This window comes from Tiliqua scincoides, chromosome 1, assembly GCF_035046505.1.
Source record: "Tiliqua scincoides isolate rTilSci1 chromosome 1, rTilSci1.hap2, whole genome shotgun sequence".
Classification (NCBI taxonomy): domain Eukaryota; kingdom Metazoa; phylum Chordata; class Lepidosauria; order Squamata; family Scincidae; genus Tiliqua; species Tiliqua scincoides.
In genome coordinates, this window is record NC_089821.1 from 72,744,582 (window position 1) to 72,763,882 (window position 19,301).

The window sequence follows — 19,301 nt, forward strand, 5'->3', positions numbered from 1 at the left end:
TACCTTACCTGGGAGAAGGGGACGAAAGGATCCGGTGGCAGCCGTTCTCAGTGCCACCAAGGCCGGGCACCCCGGGCAGCTCAGGATTGGTGTGTCATTTGGCTACCATTCCCATTCGCCTCCATGTACTTACTCACTGGACACACAGAGGGGAAGCATGAGAAAAAGAAAACTGAAGTGGGGAAAATCACAAAATAAGCAGACAATGCCATGCTCACCAGGCAATACCAACTGTCTTCATGGGGTTCTTGGCCTTCTTCTCAGGAATATATTCCACACCTTCATAGACCTGCCCAGGAGGTTGGGGCTTTGTACGCACTTCTCCCAAAGCCCAGTGGCTGTTGCGGAAAGATCTGGAGGGAATCCTGAAACCTGCAACTCGGCTCACCTTGGCAGATAGAAGGCCTATGAAGGAGTCAACATTTGTAAAATGAGACTTTTATAGCAGCTTAGTCTAGAATATCTACCAGTCCTGGGCACCAAAGCCACAGCCTCAGGTGAATCAGAATGTTGACACAGCCAATAAAGAAGCAAGGAGTAAATGGAAATTGTCCTCTTTGAGCTTATATAAACAAAAAGGTATCTTATATAGATCAACCCTTATGCATTTGCGCTATACATGGGCCTCACAGAGCTTGGTGGGACTCAGTCCCACTAAACATGCATAGGATTGCAGCCCAGCATGATAACAAATCCATGTTAGAATTGTGAGCTTAAAACAAAAAACTGTCTCACACCCCTGAACCTGAGAATGCCCAAGGAATAACCAAAAGAAAGGTGAAAATGTGGGATACTACCAGATAGATTCACCAGATGAAAAGGAAAACAGGTCTTCTATACCTTTAAAGCAGGTACCACTATCCTGAACCCTGAAGGTCTGCCACGTTAAATGGCACTTTTTCTTTTTTAGTTTTCAGTTTTTTATGCAACTGTTGTAATCAATGGGATTTACTCCCAGGTAAGTGTGGACAGGATTGCAACATTACAGTTCAATCCTATGCATGTCTGCTCAGAAGTAAGTCCCATTATAGTCAATGGGGCTTACTCCCAGGTAAGTGTGGATGGGATGGCAGTCAGAGAGCTCAAGCCTATGCATGTCTACTCAGAAGTAAGCCCCATGATGTTCAATGGAACTCCCAGGTGAGTGTGCATAGGACTGCATGACCTACAAAGCTTTCTGGGTGACCTTGGGCCAGTCACTCTCAGCTCACCTACCTCACAGGGTTGTTGTGAGGTCAAAGGGGTTGGGAAGAGCCAGGTGGGCACATCAGCTCTTGGGAAGAAGCAAGATCTTTAAATGGCACTGTATTCAAGCCATAAATGCATCCAGACTCCCCCCTCCCTTCAGTCTGGGCTGCACTGAGCCTCCTCCCCTTCTCTTACCCAGCTGAGGCGAGCACTGCCTCTCCAGTGGCCACCCTGATCCCTTCAGCCTCCCCCCCCCCCCGCGGGGTGGGCACCACCTTACCCCAAACTCTATGGAACGCAGCCGTCATGTTGGATAAAATCCCTAGCTTCCTCCCGGTGCACGCTGGGAAATGTGTCCACTATGGAAGAGGCGGTTAAAACTACAACTCCAGAGATACCCCTTCGCAACCCTAGGCGGCCATATTAGTGAAAAGTCATGGGCTGGCGGGGCTGTGTCGGAAAACAAAACTACAATTCCCAGTTTGCCCTGCGCTTAGAAACGCTAGGCGTGGATTGGCCAGTCATTTCTCGTTCTCGTTGTTGATTGGCGGGGCGCCTCTGGCTTCTCCCTCACCCCCACAGCTCAAGGAGTGAGAGTTGGCAGGCGTGTCTGTGGGTAGAGGACAGCATGGCGGAGCCCGGAGACGGGACGGGCTTAGTGCCGGTCCCGCAAGAAGCGGAGTCTCTCCTGCTCCTGGCAGGCGGGGATGGGGGAGGGGACACCGAGGAGCTCGTGGAGGTGGTGGACCTCGAGCCGCCCGGGCCTGGTGAGGCCGGGGGTGGGCGGGAGAGCGTGGCTGAGGCTGGGGAAGGGGCAGTGGGCAGGGGCGCTGCGGCTCAGGAGGGTCTGAGGAGGGAGTGGGGTGAGGCTGCCCCCTTGTGGGGATCGGGCCCGACGGGTTGGCTACCCTTTTGTGGAGGGGGTGGGCCAGGGGTTCTGCCTGAGGTGGGCCTGGAGACCTGATGAGGGGCCTGGAGTTAGGGCAATGGGCTGAGGTGGCCAGGCTATCCTGTGAGGTGCCACCCGGTGGCGTAGCTGGAGGGGGGCGAAGCTCTCAGGGTGGCAAGCAGCCCCTCCCTTCGGAGCCATTCCTGGCGGGGGGAGCAAAACGGAGCCGTACGGCTCCAAAGGGAGGGACCGCTTGCCACCCTGAGAGCTCTGCCTCCTCCAGCTATGCCACCGGGTGGCACCCACCTCTCCAAGGGGTTTACTGCTTATACTAGGGTGCCAAACTCATTCTGTACATATGGGGTCATAGAGCATTCATGATGTCAACTGAGGGCAGGAAGTGATGTCATTAGGCAGTTCACGACAAAAAAGCACTTTCCCCCCATCTAGAAACTCATTGGCTGCAAATAGAAGAAAAAAATATGCAAATCTTGATCATGTTTGCAAGATATGGTGCCCTTTCACGAATGACAACTCAGCAGCTGATGGTGTTGCTGTGAGACAGGGATGTCCAAAGTTTTTGGCAGGAGGGCCACATCCTCTCTCAGACACTGTGTTGGGGGTGGGGGAAAAAAAGAATTAATTTACATTTAAAATTTGAATACATTTGCATAAGTTTATATAAATGAATATATTAAAGATGAACTTATGTGAATGAATGAATGAAAGTCTTGCAATAGCTCAAGGCCTATAAAAGACCTTGCACAAAGCAAGGTTGGCCTTTCCTTTGCTGCTGCTACTGCATCACAGATGTGAAACAACAAGCAGTGGAGAGAGCCCTCATCCCACAGCTCACACAAGAGGTTGAATTGTCTCCCTCAAGCTGAGAGCAGTTGCGTCAGGCCAGTGTGGTCTCCAACAAATCTCCAGAGGGCCAGAGGCTCATTGGAGATTGGGGGCTCCCTGAGGGCCGCATTGAGATGCCTCAAGGGCCACAAGTGGCCCCAGGGCTGGGGTTTGGGCACCCCTGCTGTGCGATAACGAGGGCTGGATAAAGAACTTCCACGGGCCGCATCCAGCCCCCAGGCCTCGTGTTTGATACCCCTGGCTTATATTCTACTGAAAAGGGAAGGACACAATCCTGCTTGTTTTCATATTCTGCTCCCCCCCCCCCCCCACAGATGACCTGGCTGATGAAATGGAAGATGTGGATTTAGACGAAGAGGAAGGTGCTTGGAAGGCAGAGGAGGAAGATGAGGGAGTGGAGGAAGGCATGGAGGCCCAAGATGACAGCGAGGTCACCTTCTCAAAACACACAGGTGGGCTTGTGTGAACGCACACGCAAACACCCTCTCAGTTATTTGGTTTCCTTAGTAGAGGTTCATACCTTCCATTTCCCCTTGGTAGCTGTCCACAAATAGCTTGTATCATTGGCTGCTGATGAGCAAGTGACTGGTAAACATTGACTGGGCAACCCACTTGCTATGCAAGGTCTCATTTCTTAAAATTTAAAACCAGGATGGGCAACATGCTGATGTCACCCAGCTCTATCTCTCCTTTCCTCCAGACTCCAAGGTGGCAGTTGAGGTCCTGGAGTGCTGTCTGGAGGCAGTGAGGATCTGGGTGGGGGCTAACAAGCTGAAATTAAATCCGGATAAGACATAGGCTCTCCTAGTTCAGAAATCCTCGATGCAGGTGCTGGAGTATCGGCTTGCACTGAATAGGGTTGCACTCCCGATGAAGGAGCAGGTCTGCAGCTTGGGTGTCCACCTGGACTCACAGCTGCTCCTGGATTCCCAGGTGGCGGCTGTGGTTAGGGAGACCTTTGCTCAGCTTCAGCTGGTGCGCCAGCTGCGGCCGTACTTGGATCGTGCAGACCTGGCCACGGTGATCCATGCCACGGTGACATTGAGGCTGGATTATTGTAACGTGCTCTATGTGGGGCTGCCCTTGAAAACGGTTTGGAAACTGCAACTAGTACAGAATGTGGCGGCCCATGTAGTTACTGGAGGTAGGCGGTTTGACGCTGTCAGTCCGCTGCTCCAGCGGCTGCACTGACTGTCCATTCGTTTCCAGGCCCAATTCAAGGTGCTGGTTTTGACCTTTAAAGCCTTATACTTCTCTGGGCCAGGGTATCTTAGAGATTGCCTACTCCCGTACAATCCGGCTCGTCCTCTTAGGTCATCAGAGAAGGCCTTTTTACAAGTGCCGCCACCTAGGGAGGTACGTGGGGCCGTGGCAACGGCAAGAAATAGGGCCTTCTCAGTAGTGACATCAACAGTATGGAATTCCCTTCCCCTTGGCTTAAGAACTGCTCCCTCTCTTGAGACTTTTCGGCGAGGCCTGAAGACCCTTCTGTTTAGACAAGCCTTCTGAGTTCCTGGCCTTTTTTACATCTTTTAATATCTTTTTTAACATTTGGTTACAGGCCTGATCCTTTTCTAATTTGCTGCGCTATGCTCTTTTACCCGACTACTTTTTTATCTGACTACTGTTTTTATGATATGTCATTATGTTTTTATCTTTTTTAAAATTGTGTTTTTTAATTTGTTTTAACCTTGTTTGTAAGCCGCCTTAGGTCCCTCCTGGGAGAAAGGCAGGGTAAAAATAAAGTTAATAATAATAAATTTACTCCACTGAACTTTACAAACCACACATGGAGCCTTGTCTTTCTTTTCCCTTAAAGGCAGGTATCATTTAGCACAAGGAGAACACCTGGGCATCTCCTTTAGCACTATGCTGCTTTGCTGTAGCTGGACTGTTTCAGCTGAGCTTATGGCTCACTTGTCCTTTCCCTTAAACTGGTGTTGGACTTTCAAGGCAAAGGGGAGGGTGAGAGTTCTGTGTATAACCTATGTAGTTCTGTGTTTGGTTTCTGGCTTAAAAACCATGGTGGGAATAACTCCTATTGCCTGCCCTGGCTTTAAACTGCTAAGATTAGTCCATGAGATAGCACTAGATGGGGGAAAGGTAGGAAATCTTTTATATCCCTTTGAGTTTCTGCTGTCAACTTTCAGTTGTTTCTGCTGATTGCTTTCAGTAAGATAAGCTGTGTATGATGCTTGGTTTCCATTGATAACATTATACTGTTTGTTCTCTGCAGCATCTGTTTTCTGTGTTAGCCTTGATCCCAAGACCAACACAATGGCAGTCACAGGTGGTGAAGATGACAAGGCCTTTGTGTGGTGCCTCAGTGATGGCGAGCTCCTCTTTGAATGCTCAGGTGAGATGTCTCCAATTGGGCACTCACTGCTGGGTGACAGTTTAAAACTCTGATATCCACAAGTGATTGCCTCAGTAGCTGGAGTCAGCAAAAACAAGCCCCAGAGATGAAGAGACTTTTGGGTGAAATTCTTCATCCTGTGATATGAAAAGGATGAGGTAGGAATGGAGGCCATCTCCTGTGTTTGAGGTGGCTGAATATTGTCCCATTCCTTGGTTTATTCTGCCATTCCAAAGGTTGGCTGTAGGTGGTCACATGTAGATGTTGCCCATGATCAGAGGTGACTTGTTCTCTGAAAATTTCAGAGTATTACTAGAAATATTAGTATTTATAGTGCATCGTATAAATTTGTTTCCACACAACCAGCTTGGAAGGTATATCACTATCATGATTACCAAATTGCAAGATGGGAGAGCTGAGAGAGTGGTTTGCTTAAGGTTCTCTAGTGAGTTCATGGCAAAGATAAGATTGGAACTTCTTGGTATATAGCTTAGTCTTATCCACTTTCCAGTACTGTGGGGGGAAAAATAGGATGGTTTGTTGAGAAATTTGGGATTTGCTGCTATTAGCTGAGAGTAGTGACAGGGAGGCAAGGATAGTAATAGGAAAGTCTTATTGCCCTGATCTCCTGAATCTCTGTTGAACTTGTGCTACTCCTAAGCTACAATTCTATCTGTCCTTACTTGGAACTAATGAACTTGGGACTTGAGTCCTAATGAAGTAGGACTTACTTTTGAGTTGACATGGCTAGGATTACATTGTTAGTTGTGTAAAATAGCTCTAGCACCAAAATTTGATCTTTTTCTTTTCATTATCTGTAGGTCACAAAGACTCTGTTACTTGCGCTGGTTTCAGTCATGACTCCACGTTTGTGGCCACGGGTGACATGAGTGGACTGATCAAAGTGTGGCGGGTGGATGCCAAAGAGGAGATCTGGTCTTTTGAAGTGGCTGATTTGGAGGTGAGAAATGGGGCCCGTGAAATGCAAGGCAAAAAGCTTTGTCATGACAAGATGATGAAACAGGTGCCTCAACAGAAAAAGCAGCAGTCTTGATTTCCTACACTTTCAGTCATAAGGCTGAATATTGGGAGAAAATAGCAACTGAATCTGACCGACAGTCCAAGTGTCGAGACAACAGTGAACAGGCAGAAATGAAAATAATTAGCAACCAGAAATGGAATAGAGCATAAAAGACAATTGGAAGTGTGATATGTATAAAATCAAACTGATGCAAATGTTTTTAAAGGGAAGAAAATTGTCTGGTTTGTAATATGTAGTACTGTTGGACCTCAGTATCCATGGGAGATCTGTTCCCAAACCTGCTGTGGATAAGTAAATCCATGGATCGGTCCAATATTACCTCTGGATGAGACCAGAGGTGTTCTCCAATCATGTCTGGGAGAATTTCTGAGGCTCGCAAAGGCCACATGTGGCCTCTGTGGCCTCAGGAAGGCATCTGAAAGATACTTCTGGCTGTTGTAAAAAATTGGCATGCCTTTCCAGCACCCTGTGTGTATAGGGTTATAGCCATAATTATAATTCTTTTGATTTGCTTGTCATCTCTGAGGGAGAATAGCTAATTTTGAAAGTTTATCTCCTAGGTAGCATTTTAGGACTTGTGCTACTCCTAAGCTGCAATTGTATATAACCTTACTTGGGATGTAATTGTAATTATATATTATGTAAATATATATAATTACACTGTAATTCACAGTGTACTATAATTCAGAGGGGTAACAATTTGTCACTTTGGATCTTGACTAGATCCCTCTGGCTGACTTGTTCTTGCTGTCTGCACATGTCACAAATTTTGTGTTGGGGTTATAAATCATAAATTATGTAATACAGTAAATATGGGGTTTCTTATTTGACTTGTGTCACTTCTAAGGTGCATTTCCAATGCACTCAAAAGGCTTCCTTAGCAGTCACAAGAGTTCTCTTTATTAAAAGATTAAATCCATGGAGAATACCTGACAGCTAAGGGGGGAGCCTCTGCATTTTGGAACACAATATGGACTAAATGGACCTTTGGGTCCAATCTAGCGAGGCAGTGCTTGTATCCTAGAGAATGAACAGAGTAAGTTCTCAAAAATAGGTTCCTTTCCTGGAATGAAACTGTCTCTGCTAGACATTCCTCCAACTTGTGTTATGAGGACAGGAAATTGTGGGGTTATGCAGTGTCATATGCTAGTTTTCCAGTTAGCTAATTTTGTAATTCAGTGCCTTTAGGCTTAGTACTGTGGTGAGTTGTTGAATGGTTCTGTATTGGTAAACTTTGGATAATCTCCGAAAAATAACCCTGCTCTGAAATAAGTCCACTGCATTGTGGACCTGAGGTGAGTTTTCAAGCAGAACTGTTTCTAATTTTCATGCAGGGTTTTGATGTGCTGAGAGCATCAGTATAAGAGGAAGGATTGCTGCATGTCTGGTAGTTGCTCATTCAGTATTCCTCACCAAACTGCATCTCCTCCATCCCATGCCTCAGCCATATTCATTCATATTCGTTCAGAAAATTGCATGGAAATGTTGTCCAAATAGCACAATTAGGCTGCAGTTCAAACTAGAGTTCCAGTGAGCTCAGAGGGTCTTGAGTGAGCAGAGGAGTAGCATAATGGCTGAGTTTGGTTCTATGAGCTGTTCCCAGCTGAACTGGATGAAATTAGGAAGTTGCCATTAATCAGCCTGGGCCCAGCCAGCCCTGCCCCAAATCTGCAGTAGGGGAAAAATACTGACAACGTTATAAGGATTACTGTGAGAGCAACTGTTAAGCTCTTTTAACAGCCCAATCCTGTCCTTCCCTGCTGCCAGAACTAGTGCTCTGGTAATGTTTACTTTATGGCCCTCCTAAATGGCCTTATGGAAGCACGTGGAATTGCATGCTCTGCTGCCAAGAGGTTGCTGAGGTATTGCATGTGGTAGCAGAATCTGGAACACTACAGTTAAAGAAGTTGGGGTGGGGAGGGGGAGGAATGGGGGCAGCGAGAAGATGGGAGGGGATGGATCCAGTGGCAATGGTGTGTGCCAAATCCTGTTCTCTCCTTTTTGGGGCTGTCCATCCCTTCTCAGACTTACGCCAGCTAATGAGCTGACACAGGTCCAAGGAGACCCATTGGCAGTCAAGGGGCTTATGGAGGGGCTAAGGGAAATAATTTCCCTCCCCCGATACAGCACTTTTGGGGACATCTGCATCAGCAGGAGGAGGGGAGGATAGGATTGGGCTGTAAGCATTATAAATGTGCAAATACTTCATAGCAAATACTGTATATTTAGCATTAAGCTGATGGAGAGCTTGCAGTTTGCATTGTATGGGCAATAACTTCTTAAATATGTGACAGAACGGCTAGTGTCATACTGTTTTGCTTGTCCTCCAACCTGTTGTTGCTGTTCACTCTGGCTTGTTCATTTCAACCCCAGTGGATGGAGTGGCACCCTCAGGCCCATGTCCTCCTTGCTGGCACAGCTGATGGCAACTCCTGGATGTGGAAGATCCCCAGTGGAGAATGTAAGACCTTCCAAGGGCCAAGCTGCCCAGCCACTTGTGGTCGCCTCCTTCCTGATGGTAAGAAGTGGGAGCTGGGACTGGGATGTGGAGGTAGCTTGCAAAATTGCTATTGGGGCAATGACAGGAGATATTGTGAAACTTTGTCCTTCCACATACATCCTTCATGGCACTGTGTTATGTGGGCTGGGGAATGTTGTGTAGAAATTTTCTATTGGGAAGGGCTTTTTGGCTGGTAGTCAGCCTGGAGATAGAGAGTGACTAATGCAAAGACGATCCATACAGGGAAGAGAGCTGTGGTCGGTTATGAAGATGGGACGGTGCGCATCTGGGATCTGAAGCAGGGAAACTCACTGCATGTACTGAAAGGTATCAAAGGTTCCCCCCCCCCCTTTTCTTCACCTCTTTGGGTTTACAGTCAAGAAGCAGAAGTGGTGTTGTAATATCTTGTTAGGGACTAGGGTGAACTTCATCCAAGAATCTCTGTTTCATAGCACCAGCATCAAAGAAATTGTAAAGGTGGCAAGCAGCTGTTTGTTGTTATGACTGACTTTCATAGGGAATTCTTATCGGGAATCTCAAGATGGTCATTGAGTCCATCCAGCTAAAAATGCCTCATTGGACAGCTTGTGCAGGATTTAATTTCAGTGCTCTGGATTGGCATCTTCTGTTTGGTGCCAGGGGTGTTGGCTCCATTGCCACAAAGGTGGGAGGGATTAGGCTGAGAAACATCCACAAACCTAAATTCTCTTTCAAAGATCTGGGCTATAGTAGGAATGTATAAGCCAGTGCTAAAACAGTGAGTGTTTCTGCCCAAGGAAACTGGGCTATTGCAAGTCTAGGCATTGACAAAGCTAATGTGAAGGGAAAGAGTGCTGGGCTTGCCCTTGCCCAAATCCTCCTTACTTGATTTGGTGATCTTTGTTCTTTAACAACTCCTTGCAGGTCAGGATGGGCACCAAGGCCCTTTGACCTGTGTGGCCAGTAACAAGGATGGCAGCCTAGTCCTGACAGGCTCTGTTGACTGCCATGCTAAGCTGATCAATACTGCAACTGGCAAGGTGAGTTACTTCTTTCTGCCTATGCTGGGATGAATAAACTAGATGATCTTTTTAGCTGGGGTGGTGCCTACAAAAGAAAGAGTTTTAGTTCCGGTGAATGGCCTGCATTGCCCATATAGCTAAAAGAAGGATAGCTAACTATTGGCTTGCAACTCTCTTGGACAGCTGTTGTCTTGACAGTAAAAGGTTTCAGAAATCTGATTCCTGTAACTCCTGGGAACTTGGATCTTCTTTTCTGTCCATCAACTGGATCTCTTCTAAAGCTTGCATTTGTATGTAGCTCTTTGGGGCAGTTGTAGATTTTCTGGTGTGTTGCTTTTCCAGTAGCTCCTGTGATGGGTTGCATTCTTGGCTGAGCTTCCAGCTTTTTCTGTGCTTTGAACTTGGGTTCCTCCATGCTACTTCATCACTTGAAAAACTATGCTTTGGATCCTGACCACAATTGTCTTTCATTTCTCTCTGCAGGTTGTGTCTGTGCTAAAGGCAGAGAGCCTTGTCCCTAAGCCTTCAGCAGGAGAATCTGAGGAAGCTGAATCCAACTCAGTTGAATCCCTGGGCTTCTGCAGTGTGTGAGTGGTGGTGGTGGTGGTGGTTTGGTATCAGTGGCTAGCATTGTGGACAAAGATAGGAAGAGTTTAGTAGACAAGTAGCCAATAAATTTGACCCAGCAAGCCATATTACTTCTTTAGGACTCTTTGAGTTCTTCGTTTCAAGTCCCTCCTTGCCTGCCTGGAGGCCTTCCCCCTCCTACAGCTGTTGCTTTGGAAATGATCCAGAGTTTGGTGAAAGAATGTGTAGAGGACAAGCCTTTTTTTCAAAATCAAGGGGCAGAGTGAGAGTCTGTTAAAATAGTTCAAATTCTGAATTCATAAATGAATTTCTATGGCATACATTAACATCTACTTGTTCAATTCATACGTTTGCTTCTTTTGTAATTCTGCAAGTCATGGTGAAGAGCTGTGTGGAATACTGACTCCAAGAAAGTCCGTTTAGTTCTTTGGTAGCTTCTGGATCTTGGGGACAATGGAGATGTGGTGGTCTTTATATTTTGCATGCTCTATTTTGCATGCTCTGAATGGGATGACTGCCTGCAACATAAACTGGTTTATGGTGCAGTATTGCCTAAGTGCCACAGTATCATAAAATTTAATCTATCAACTTTTATTGTTTTAGAATGCCACTGGCAGCTGTTGGCTATTTGGATGGAACCTTGGCTATTTATGATCTTTCCACACAGACTCTGAGGCATAAGTGTCAGCACGAGGTAATGAAAAGATTTGTAGAGGTGCCACCAGGGGGCACAGCAAAGAAATGAGTTGACATTAGATGTTAGGCCACAGGAGGAAACAAGGGTATTATCCAAGAGAGAACTGGCAGTTGTAAAACGGAAGTATTCACAGTAGCTGTCATTTCAGGCCTTTGCACTGTGACTTTGCTGATGACAGGAAGCCTGTCTCCAGCCTCTTCATCCCTAGCTGAGACTGAAATCTCCAGACCAGTTCCACAGTAATGAGTTGGAGAAAAAAATTAGTAGTTAGGTGTACAAGGCCTATGTGTTTTCTGCTGCTTCTGGATTAGAGGGTGGAAAATATATTACTAGTTCTGATGGCAGAGCCACTGTATGGAATACTGTGGTTTTGGGGATGGGGTAGGGAGGAATATGGTGATTGAGCCAATATTTGGTCTATAAACTGGTTCAATCCCTGTGCAAGTTTCCCCCTATTGCCTGCTTGGTCACCTTCCCCACAGGGTCATGACTTGCTTGTTTTGAGCGCAAATGGTGGAGGAGTAGACTAGCATCCTTGTCATCTTTTTCTAGCCTTCTGAATGACCTGTAGTGGGAATCATCCTGCCCTGGAAACATGGCTGTGCCTGTAACCCAGAGCTGGTGCTCAGTCACTTAATGTCTAAGACAACAAGAAATCTACTCACTGGTGATGAAAGATTTGGGGAGGGAGGAGAAAGTTGTGTAGTAGCCCCATAACTGAGAAGAGTCTGCTCCATCCTGAGTGAATGTAAAGGCGACTGACCTTATTAATAACCTTTTTCCTTCTGTGTTCATAGTCAGGGATTGTGCAGCTCCTGTGGGAAGAGAGCTCACCTGTGGTCTACACCTGCAGCCTTGATGGGGCTGTGTGCCTCTGGGATGCCCGTTCAGGAAAGCTGATCAGCGAGTACCGGGGCCATTCGGCTGAAATCCTAGACTTTGCTTTGAACAAGTGAGTGGGTGGACAGGAGAGATAAATGCAAGCTTAAAGGTTGAGTGTCCAGATCGTAAGGATACATAACCTGTTGGCAGGGTTGTGGAAGTTTATGCTAGAATTGTTGGGTCAGGAGGAGAATGTACGGGGGGAGGGCTGTATTTGCAAATCCTGTATCCACAGATTCACTTATCTGTGGATTAGGTCTGTGGGGCCCCTGCGCACATGCCTGGGCCTCCCCAGACCTCAGAATGTCTTATAAGGCATTAAAAAGTCACTTCCTGTTTTATAAAAAGAAACCAGAAGTCACATTTTTTTGCATTTTCAAGCTCAGTCTGAGCCTGTCAGAGGCTGTGGATGATGTCAGCAGCCTGTTCTGGGCTCAGAGGACCCTCCAGAGGGTAGCAAGTGTTTGCTGGTACCCACAGTTTCACTTAACCATGGGGGGGGCGGGTTCCAGAATAGAACCCTCGTGGATACCGGGCATTCCTGTATTGGAAATGAGATGCAGTTGTGGGCTTTGTGGGCCACATGGGGAAGAAACACGTAATTTATCCAAAGGGGTCCTCTGTAGGGGCACGGTTTTATTTTCTTATTCCATCACCTTCTCCCATTTATCTTTGTCCTTTTACTTTGCACTGTGGACATCAGGTCTCCTATACCTTCTTCTAAAAGCAGGTGGGAATGCAGTAAAGTGAAAATGGTGTAGTTTGGCAGAGAACGTTATGGACTTAGACCAGAGTTTCATCTTTAAGTAATTTCTTTTTGTCTTTCTGTCCTTTATCTGTTTAGTTTACGTCTTTAACATGTGACTCATGAGGGAGCTGAGAATAATGAATGAAAGTTTGATAATGTCATTTTGCACACCGAGGGCCCTATCCTATCCAATTTAGCAGTGCTGGTGCAACTGTGCCAGTGGGGCATGTGCTGCATCCTGTGGTGGGGAGGCACTCACAGAGACCTCCACAAGGTATTGGAACATTTGTTCCCTTACCTTGGGGCTGCATTGTGGCTGCACCGGTGCTAGAAAGTTGGATAGGACTGGGCCCTCAGTTGGCACTGGGGTCACTGCCATTGAAATCTCAGGCACTTGTTTCTGCTTGATTATGAATGAATAGGTTTGGGTTGTGAAAGTGCTAAGGCACCATTACTTTCAGCATCAACTCCTTTCTTTTTTTATCATCTTTTCTTGTAGAGATGCTTCCATTGTGGTAACCACTTCTGGGGATCACCAGGCTAAGGTGTTCTGTGTGCAGCGCCCTGACCGCTAACAGTGCTTCGCTCAAGCTGGGATTATCACTGTGAAGAAACAGGCCTGTGCGGATGCAGGCGGCCACATCAATGGGACTGTGGCTGGGTGGGCGGGGATAGTGTAACCACATCAAAGGGGGCATCTCCCCATTAGTGATGGGGAAGCTTTCCCACCCCATTCCCTGATGGTTCCGGGGCTAACTTCTGGAGTTTTGTCTGAGAGACTTCTAACTGTCCCACATGCCTGATGCTTCATAGAGCCACAAAGTTGTGAAGATATAGACTGTCTGATCTGGGACTGGATCATTGGCATGATGGAAATGGGGAAGCTATGCCATGCCTTGGGTGGGAGAAAAGCCTCTACATTTCTTCCAGGCTCGGTGATGGCTTTCCCTTGCATAACATTAGACAAAGTGTAGAAGTTCTGGTAATCTGAGACATTGTCTTCCATGCTCCTCCCTGTAAGATAGGGAAGTAAATTGCTTCTATGTCTCTGAAGTAAAAAGGAAGGATGCTCTCCCCATGTTGAAACCTTTTGGCATTTGTATAAATAAATCATACAATGGCGGAGTGAGGGATCAGTTTTAGGCCCAAGTTCTGATGCACCTGCATTGCCTTGGGAGGATCAGTTTCAGATCGTTTCCCATGAAGGGGATTAAACATTGGCTCAGTCAAAAAAAAAAAAAAAAAACCATGGCCAAATGATTTTTTCTGCCTTTGATATCAGATGACCCTAGGCTGCAGTGAAAAAGGAAGGCTTCAAAAGGGCACTTCTTGTTTTTAGGATAATTTGAGCCATGGTCAGTAGGCAGTCAGTTGACCAGGTATCTCAACCATAGATCAGTCTTTGTTTCTAATCTGCCTCTAGCTGTTAGCTGATAAGAGGAAATGAATGTGTGCAAAGGAAGTGGGAAGCCTCTCTCCTTTGGCCAAGTAGTGGGTACTGTCTCAGCAGAGGGCACTGAGCTAGAAGTTCTGCTGTGTAATGCTCGATAACCCTTTCCTTATGATGCAGTAAACTTCATCCCATTAGCAGTCAATGTCAGTGCAACTGTGCTATGCAGCCTTTTCTGTGATAATCAGGACAACAAATGCAGCTCCTTGTGCAATGCTCTGTGTTTGTACAATGCTTGCTGACAGGAACATAGGGCAGGAGCATGCTGAGTTCAGCAGGGTGTTCTTGGCAACAGCTCCAAGCGCCTTCGTTGTTCTCCTGTGACATTTTGGGGGAAGGAGGAGAGAAAAAAGAGGAAACTCAGAGATATGTTGCAGTACATCTTACAAGAACTGCAAAAGAGAGAAGCTCATGGGGTGCAGTTTCTCCTGTCACTGTAAAGGGTGAAGTGGCACCTGCAAGTGCCGAAGACAGCATCAGGTTCCAATGGATACTAGTAATGAATCCGTTGAGGAGAATCAAATGGCAGTCCTGCCACATTTTGAGCATGCGCTCTTCCTCAGAGGACAGACTATTTTAACAAATATAGTACAGTGGGTCAGCCCACCATATCTGTAGATTGAAAATTTATTCAGGAGGCAGAGGGGAACCTACATACAATGCCAAAAATTCCACATACCCTGCTGTAGCCTTTTGCCATTTCAAAGTTCTCTTCCTCAGTAGCGTTATATTCACCACCATTTCATAGGTCTCTCTCCAACATGCATGTCTCATTTATGCAATTTTACACCATTTCATTTGCAGACTTGAACATTCAGTTTTTGGTAGCTGTGCGGAGTCCTGAAACTAAACCCTTGTGGATAGGGCAGGTCCACTGTAATTGCGTTTTCTAAAGCTTGGCTCCAAGGGGAGGCCCACCCTCCTGCAAGAATGTCTTCGCTGCCCAGTGCCAGCTGTCTTCTTATCCCACAGCCATTAACATCATGAGAAGCATTTTCAGGCAGTATTTAATTAACTATAACTGTAGATGTTTTGGAGAGAAGTGGCATGTGCCACCAGAGAGAGTTCCACAAAACACCACCCCCACTTTGCAAAGCTCTAAATGTTGCCTAAGAATCACGATCACAACAAGTTAGAAGTATCAAGGCTTGGTTTTCACTGTTCAGAGAAGCAAAATGTAGGCTATGAACACCAGTCTGAAACTGGCCGAAGGTGGCAAGGCAGAAGGCTGCCAAAGCTTATGCATGATGCTAGCGGGAAAGGCCTGACAGTATTTGCAGAAAGACACATGGCATTAATTTAGGATTTACAAAGCCAGGGGATCAGCTTGGTTTAGATGAGCTGTTCCACCTACATAAGGCAATCCATCTCACTGTAGTTTTTATGAAGGCTTTTTCCAGTTTCTGAGGTTTGGTCAGACCCTCTATCTTACCTAAAACCACAGATGCCCAGTTATAGCTCTTCCTATGAGAGGCAGAAGTCCTAAGTGTAAATGCCTCTGGGAACAGGCAACTGTTTCATTTCCTCTTCCTTTGTCACCAACCTCTTAAGCCATCTTTCTGTTATACCATTATTCTAGAAAAGCTGTGCATCAGGATCTTTAAAGGTGTCAATTAAGCATGTTTCAGTTTTGTTCATGCTGTTTGTATGAATGCTAGTTTCTGCAGAGCTGACCAGGCAGTCTGGCACACAAATGCTTTTCTTGGTTGAGATGAAATTTGCACTCACCCTTTTGCAAAAAAATAAATAAATCCCTTGAACTGAGTTCTGTTCTGGTTTACACATTTGGTGTCCTTTATTGCTCTGCCCCCTCTTTTGAATGGCTTCTGGCACAGTAGGGCTTCAATGTGAATTGTGTGCAAGACCTGAAACCAAAGTTCTAACTTCCTCTTGGGGTTCTGCCTTGATCAATTGATCTTCTTGGAGACTGTCCCATCCAGTGTGTCTGAGGCTGAAATCCTATACACATTTTCCTGGAAGTAAGCCTTATTGAACATACGGGGCTTCTGAGTGGACATGAAGAGTTTTGCACTGTCAATCTTTTTTTTTTTTTTTTTTTTTTTGAATTATCCTGTGCTATGCATAAAACAGCCCTTCTGCCCTGTCTCAGGTTGGTGCCATTTGGATTGTGGTGGTCATATTTTAACTCATGTTTTAGTTTTATCTTCCATCCCATGACACATAGTTCATTTTAAAGGAAGGAAGCTCTCATGGGTTATGATAACTATAGGAGATTGATGTTAAAAAGTGCTAATGCTGCCTGAATCTGCCTTCCCAGCACAGTTCACCTTGGGGCAAGGCACAGACCCACTTCCCCTGGCCATGAACTGGCCAACCATCACCAGAAGCTCAGTGCATCAGCTAGGTTGGATCAACCTGTCATAGACCCAGTAGCATGTAATTATGGCCAGCCTTCAAAGAAATCCAGCATTTGATGCAATATGATCTTGTTGCTACTGCACTATAAAATCCCTAAGGTGTCTTGACTATCTCTGGTCCTGCCTGTGCCTGTACTCAATCATCTCCAAACATTATTTGTAAGATATCTAGGGAATTCCTCTTCATGGCAGATGTGTTTCAATGTAAGTAAGTATAAAGTCATGCACATTGGGGCAAAGAATCAAAACTTTACATATAGGCTAATGGGTTCTAAGCTGTCTGTGACAGTTCAGGAGAGGGATCTTGGGATGCTTGTGGACAGTTCGATGAAAGTGTCGACCCAATGTGCAGCAGCAGTGAAAAGGGCTAATTCCATGCTTGGGATCTTTAGGAAAGGCATTGCAAATAAGACAACAAATATTGTAATACTGTTGTACAAATCGATGGTAAGGTCACACCTGGAGTACTGTGTCCAGTTCTGGTCTGCACATCTCAAAAAGGATATAGTGGAGATGAAAAAGGTGCAGAAGAGCAACCAAAATGATTACTGGGCTGGGGCACCTCCCTTATGAGGAAAGGCTACAGCGTTCGGGGCTTTTCAGTCTAGAAAAGAGGCACCTGAGGAGGTAGATGAGTTACAAAATTATGTAGGGGATGGACAGAGTGGATAGAGAGATGCTCTTTTCCCTCACAACACCAGAACCAGGGGACATCCACGAAAGTTGAGTGTTGGGAGAGTTAGGACAAGAAAATATTTCTTTGCCCAACATGTAATTAGTTTGTGGAACTCTTTGCCATAGGAAGTAGTGATGGCATCTTGCCTGGATGCCTTTAAGAGGGAATTGGACAAATTTCTGGAAGAAAAGTTCATTATGGGTTACAAGTCATAGTAGGTACATGGAAGCTCTTGGTTTTAGAGGCAGGCTGCCTCTGATTGCCAGATACAGGAGAGGGCACTGGGACGCAGGTTGTGTCTGTTATCTTGTGTGCTCCCTGAGGCATTTGGTGGGCCACTAAGATACAGGAAGCTGGACTAGATGGGCCTTTGGCCTAATCCAGCAGGGATTTTCTTATATTCATGTTGGGTTAGTTGAGTGAAGGATGACTACTTGGCCCGCTTAATAAGAGGCCAAAGACCTGTTGTGCATGCTTACAAGCCTGTCAAGATTGTGATAATAACTTCTTAAAAACATTGCCTGGTATGAAAGATATGCATTAGATGTTCTTGTTGCGTTTCTCTAATATTTCTTTGTAACTCTGTTACATTCAAATTCCATAATTTGAACTCCAGTTGGTGGAAACAGGACTGTTTCATATATGCGTGTTCATCCCTTAATGCTTTACATATATGAATGGGTCACCACAGAAAGAACTCTATTGCCTTATGTCAGCTCAGACAGTACTTTCCCATGAAGTCCATTGCCAACAAAGAAATCAAGCAATATAGAAGCATGTGTGTGAACCTTCTCAAAGTATTGATCTGATTTTCTGGTTACATCTTATCTTTGCTGTGTCATTCTTATAGCAGCAAAATATGGTGGTTTATAGTTCCCTGAAAACATTGAAATCTTTCAAGTTTTTACTTGAATGCTGAAAATTCAGCAGGCACCCTCTGTGTACATGAGTTCATCCATACAATACTGAATTGGTAATCGCACATGTTTGGGAAAAGCTTGCTTCTCACAAGACTTGTGTTTAGAATTGAGGACACCTGTAAGGGATGACAAGACTACAAGTGCTGTTGATCTGTGCTGGGTGACCTTGACATGTTCACAAACTACCACAATTATTTAGAGCTACTGTAATGGGAGTGTATTTCTGTGATCAGAGGTGATCCCATGTCAGCAGATGTATGAACTTTCTCCTATGTACTATCATGGATCAAATATAATCTATAAGGTGGTACGTGTATGACACAGAGTATATTACTCTTATCATTGGTCCGGCAGGATGAGTAATTGCTAATTTTATGGCTAATTAGGTGGGAAACCCCTCTAGGTCAATTTTTTAAGGAGGTATTTAGCGCATATGTTCTCTGTGTCTGTTAGAATTAGCTCTGCTTAACTTGGGATCACAATGTATGTTGTCATATGGTAACGTTCAAGCCAAATTTTCTTTCCATCCTGGAATGCATCCCACAAATATCTTTTGTACACATACGGTTTTGCAAATGTAAACAGCAATAGTCTTGGAGAGGGCTGGCTTTTATCTGGCAGTGTGGAACTGAACCTTAAATAGTTACAAAATGAAATTGGTCAATGTGATCTCCTCCAGTCCATGTGCCAATTTCTCAGTGCAAACTGGTAAAGGCAGAGAAGGTTCAGGGTAAAAACATAGTGCAGATGTTCTCAGCAAGTTGACTGAGCCTTCAGGAATTGTGACACTAAATGCATGGCTAAGAGAAAAAGTTTCAGAAAGGAAAGTGCGGTTGCTTGTTTCCCCTTGATACAATTACCAGATATACAAGCAGGCAGGAAATGAGACCAAAAAAAAAATCCTGTGCTTTAGAGGTCTAATTGTAGCACTGCATTTATTTTTGCCTAGGTCATAGGACAAACCAGTTGAGACTTCTCCATATGAGAGTTTCTGGTATTCCTGCCCCTTTCTGCATATGACAAATTAAAGATTAATAAGTCACCAGGTTCTAATGGCACCCACCCAAGAGTTGTTAAGGAACTGAAGAATGAAGTTGCTGTTCTCTTGACTAAAATCTG

General features: G+C 45.4%; 1 protein-coding gene across 1 annotated transcript; it reads left to right on the forward strand.

The window, feature by feature from the left end:
• The first annotated feature begins 1,792 nt into the window (after positions 1-1,792).
• Positions 1,793-15,972, forward strand: AAMP (angio associated migratory cell protein). Its single transcript, XM_066611653.1, has 11 exons — positions 1,793-1,955; positions 3,259-3,396; positions 5,181-5,300; positions 6,122-6,261; positions 8,716-8,860; positions 9,086-9,169; positions 9,746-9,861; positions 10,327-10,430; positions 11,035-11,125; positions 11,926-12,080; positions 13,258-15,972. Exons 1-11 carry the CDS (start codon positions 1,817-1,819, stop codon positions 13,331-13,333), a joined length of 1,308 nt encoding a protein of 435 aa, XP_066467750.1. The 5' UTR covers positions 1,793-1,816; the 3' UTR covers positions 13,334-15,972.
• Positions 15,973-19,301: the final 3,329 nt, after the last annotated feature.

Coding starts and splice junctions, on each gene's coding strand:
- AAMP (XM_066611653.1), top strand. CDS start 1,817: ATGGCGGAGCCCGGAGACGGGACGGGCTTAGTGCCGGTCCCGCAAGAA. Junction 9,170..9,745: donor CTCACTGCATGTACTGAAAG/GTATCAAAGGTT, acceptor AACTCCTTGCAG/GTCAGGATGGGCACCAAGGC. Junction 10,431..11,034: donor TCCCTGGGCTTCTGCAGTGT/GTGAGTGGTGGT, acceptor TTATTGTTTTAG/AATGCCACTGGCAGCTGTTG.